The sequence below is a fragment of the Ceratina calcarata genome, unplaced genomic scaffold (assembly GCF_001652005.2).
Source record: "Ceratina calcarata isolate Rehan_Ccalc_2016 unplaced genomic scaffold, ASM165200v1 scaffold1.2, whole genome shotgun sequence".
Lineage (NCBI taxonomy): Eukaryota > Metazoa > Arthropoda > Insecta > Hymenoptera > Apidae > Ceratina > Ceratina calcarata.
Genome location: NW_017130861.1, coordinates 9,226 through 13,927, shown reverse-complemented (window position 1 = coordinate 13,927; position 4,702 = coordinate 9,226). Strand labels below are relative to the sequence as shown.

The 4,702-nt window shown below is 39.1% G+C and overlaps 1 protein-coding gene across 1 annotated transcript in view; it reads left to right on the top strand.

Moving 5' to 3' along the window:
* The window catches only part of LOC108630968 (uncharacterized), a gene marked incomplete at its 3' end in the record, with an annotated part of 108,978 nt that extends 104,600 nt beyond the window's left edge, over positions 1–4,378 (top strand). The window contains exon 3 of the mRNA XM_026818433.1: positions 4,173–4,378. Within this exon, the coding sequence (XP_026674234.1) occupies positions 4,173–4,378 (206 nt within the window). The remainder of the gene's footprint in view (positions 1–4,172) is intronic.
* Positions 4,379–4,702: the final 324 nt, after the last annotated feature.

The following is a 4,702-nucleotide window of genomic DNA, read 5'->3' as shown; positions in this document are numbered from 1 at the left end:
GTATCAATTTTTTAGATATGCGAATTTGACATACGCGAGTTTTCTCTGGGATTCATACGATGATTTCGTGTTGCTGGATGGAGAACAAAAATGGAAACGTTATGATTTAAAGTGTACGGAACTGTTCGTTGTCGTTTGTCCTCCTACTTCTATTAATCATAATGTAGGGACAGGACGAGTAAAGGAAAAGCTACTTTAAACCGAGTGGATGCACTAAATATAAAGAGGCCGGTAGGGAAAAGAAAATGAATTCCTTTGTGTGGATGTTTAAACTTCTCAAAAATATGAAAATTGCAAGCCACGATGCAAGCCCGGTGAAACTGGCTCTCTAAGATTGTCATAAAAGGGAAAAAGAATATGTGATATTAAAGAAATAGTTACATGAGAGGCAAGTCTTGTGTATGAGGTCGACGAAAATGTATGAACGGTCAAAAAATGTGTATTTCGTGGTGAAAAAAATTTACAACTCAATTTTTTTACGCAGGAAAGATTCACAAAGGACGCATTTGATATGCTAGCATATATTAAGTCTTTGATATTTCAGTGGAAACAATGAGAACGGAAATCCACTACTACAGAATTCTCTAGTATGAAGAATACGTTCATTACAGTAAATTATTTTCAGCAAATTGAATTTGAGTTTAATTAAAATCGTGGGAAAAATAGAATGTGATAGATAAATTCGGCTTGTCTAGTTTAAATTCTTTGCATACACACAAATTGAAATGTTTCAATAAAACAAGCGAGTGAAGATTATTTAAGTCATCTCGTGATTAGAAACGACGGATCACGATTGCACGATGAATAATTGTAATCGCGGAGCCAGCGGACGTTAATGCTGGTCGCGAACGTGTCCGGTCTTTTCTCCAGCGCGGTGCACTTCCAGAGAGCGCGTTGAGTTAATGAGACAGAAGAACGAGCGACGCGATATTGCAAGTTTGAGAAATGGCCTCGTAAAGGCGTTACAGCGCTGCGCTGCGGCGCTGAAACTCGAGACGAACCCCGGAAGCAAGAATTGAAACGTTCATGAGCGCCAGGACAGAAAAACTGCTGTCCCGTGCTTCCGCGTGTTCTGTAATCACGTTTTGGCGGACGCCCACGTACACTGCTTGGTGATCACTTCTCTAGTATTGATGAATTCTAATTGAACTTCCATTTTATTTATGAAATAATGTTGTACTATAATAATCAATCACTAATTCTATATCTCGGTCATAATTATACACGTATACATTTTTTTCGATAGTTTCTAACAATTCAGTGTCATTCGTAACTCACCAGATAATAGAATGGTCGAATAAGATAACAATCTCTAAAATAGATAAAATTTCCATTAAAGGAGCATTGCAATTTTGCGCAATTTGCATTAATTAATAGAAGTCAGCCACTTGAGAGAAAGTGAGGAAAGTTACTGATGCAAATCTATCAATCAATCCGAAAGTTGATACCTTCATTAAGAGATTGTGGTTCTTATCGTTAAGATGGTTTTTTTTTTAGAGTTCGCATAAAATGATAGGAATATCCGGAATGATCCTGAATTCCGAAGCAATTAGAGTTCGTATGACTGAGAAATTTACTTTTCTCCCGGATAAACGAAATTACCGTTTGAAGAGGGGCGGGCGGTGGCCGACATCGGCGGTTTCCTAGCCACGTTCCACCGCAACTTCGCCAACGTTTCGCGATGCTGCGAACGCGGCATGGCGAGAGTCAACGGGAGTGGGTCGGGTAGGGGGGGGGCGGATGTTCTTCGAAGAGCACTTGTCTGGTCGCGTGAATTATTGGCTCCACTGCTTCGACCTCGATCCATCGGATCTGATACTACATGGTCAAAAACCTGGCAAATTTCGCGCGTCTATTCCGACCCCTTTCATGTGGCCTGCACACCTCTAGTCGGGAGTCCCGCAAGCGATCAGAATATTTCCTTGCGTCTACTCTCGATCAAGCTTAATTAGGAGAAGCGTGTCACGCTGCAATTTCGAACACGATTTCAATTCTCAATATATGTATTTTGATATTTCGTGACACTTGTGTTTGTATTTTAGACTTAAAAGACATATTAGACTAAAAGTGGACAATTTTAATTATCTGAAGATCAACGGCGAAAAAATAAGAACATTTTTATCGGTTCCGTTATATTCCTCTTTTAAAATCGTACATAAACAAGCAGGAAATAGTTAATCAAATTCAATATAAATGGCAATATGCAAAGGACGTGTGTTTAAAACGCGCAATTCAGAATTAAACGAAGTTAATGCGTGCATAGGTTTCGATGTTCATCAATATTATATAAAATTATAGACACTATTGACGGAATGCTAATGTACGTTTCAGCATAATTTACTCTGTATAATTTGAAAATGTAAAAAATAGAGAAATAACCATGTTTCGAATCGAAATGTTTCATCAAGCTTCATCAAGTCATCATCAATGATGGAATAATGATTAAACTTCCAATTAAATGCACGAAATAATAAATCGTGATAAAATACATGAAGGGCATTTCTATCACGCGTTATTTTATTCGTCTTGCATTAACTGTCGACTGTTATCAATATTTCACTCTTGTTTCTGCAAATACAAAATCACTTTTGATACTGCGACGTATTATGATATATTTATGTACAAATGTGTTTAAACAATGAATTCTGTAACTAACAAAAGTTTTTCTATTTCTCTTTTTTCATGCTTTCCCCTGAACCACTTTGTCGGTCAACGATTTTGGTGATGGCATCGATGACGGATGAAAAACAACGACACCTTAACAATCCGCATCGTAACGACGACACACGCTGATTAACTTTGGTGATGGTGACCCACGATATCACGACGATGCGTCGCACCGTTGGTAACCGCAATGTCTGGTGCACCGTGGTGACGGTGACAACAATGACACGTTAATAAATCATGGTGACGGTGACCACATTGGCATGCTAACAAACCGCATCCACGATGACCGCACTGATACACTAACATTTCGTTGGCCCCACGACTTAATTGCGCCCCGTAATGCACCTATTTAAATGCTTATAATTACGTTACATTCGATACCTTCTGCCGTTTATCTTTTCCCATCCCTCTTGAAATTGTCGTATTATAAATTTTTATCAAAATGTTACCCTTCATTACTATCACATATTTAATATATTTCATTCCTTGGATGATGTTGCACGTGTCTATTATTTATACTCATTTGATTATTTAATGATATCGCTATACAACTTATTCATGTAATTAATCTGTATAACAAAATCGTGTAATCTCTAAATCTTTTACGACACGAAAACAATCTTGAAACGAAATTAACAAACCGGAAACGTCCCACGCCATCACTCTTCCTGACACCGACGCGATGGGGTGATACGAATCGGTTTGAACGTTAACGCCACAACGTGATGCGGTCCCGCGCGCAAACTCGCCGTCGAATTCCACAAATGCGGCCTCGTTGCTCGTCTCGGAACGTACCGACGCGGCGTACATTTCGCGTGTAAACGAAACGACACCGCTTTCGCGGATGTCATCGATACATCGGCTGCCGACCGACCGTCCGATCCTCGCGATTGATCCACTCGTTAATTACCGCGGCAAATCCCTCGGAACTGATCACCATTGCGGCTACACTGTTACGGGTCATCGATCGGATCCATCCACGGTCTCTCCCCCTGTGTACTTCCTTCCTTCCGGCCGTGTCTGTGAATTTCACCATTTCGTGATCACCCTTTCACTCGCCTACCTTTTTCTCCTCTCTTCCTTTTTTTGTCTTCATTTTTATCCGAACTTGTTCGCGTGATTTTCACACTTTGTTGCTTTTTCTGTCGCTGGTCCGTGTTCCCGCGCACGTTTTGACACTCGATATTGCTGTTGGAACGTGGCCCAATCGATTTGCTCGCAAATTTAATACGTTATACCGAACAATACACCTGTGCAACTTTCGCACCCTTTCTACCCGGAATTTTATTTTGCGTATTCCTTAAAAAAAAAATTTCTCTCCCATGCAAATTTAACTTCAATTATATTTCCTTTCCAATCGTTTTATTAAATTTTAATACATTCTTTTTTAAAAATTTTTCATCAACGACTGAATTACGTTAATTTGAAATGCGTTATAATTGAGAAACTCAAATTACATCGATTCACTCTGATCACTATTTTAACGCGTTTAGCCCTGTTATTAGGCACCCTGAAGACCTATCAGCGCGCAGCTTGTGATGAGGAGTCGATGACGCTGAAGTGTCCGCTAGGTACCACGATTTCTGTCGTTCTCGCACAGTATGGAAGGGCCGGCGTGAACAGCACTGATAGATGCAGCTACTCTGATCCATCCACCTACATCGGAGACAGGCAGGCGAATCAGACTTGCATCTGGCCACAATCGCTGCAGGTACGTGTCTAAAAAGTAATTTTGCTAAAATTTGTCAAACCAATTGAGAAGAAAACGAGTTTCCACGATATTCACTAAGAATGATTTGTATTCAAATATCATATTAACCTAACCTAACCTAAATTAAATTAATCATCGACTTAAACAGTAACATAAAATAATGACAGGAATATTAATTTGCATTGTTTACATGTATTACTCACATTATTTATTAACATTGACATAATTTACCTTAATGCTTTCAACCTCACTTGTGTAATTTTAATTAAATCTCTGTACAAGTAAGCATGTGGATTACATCTATCGATTCATACATATAATATT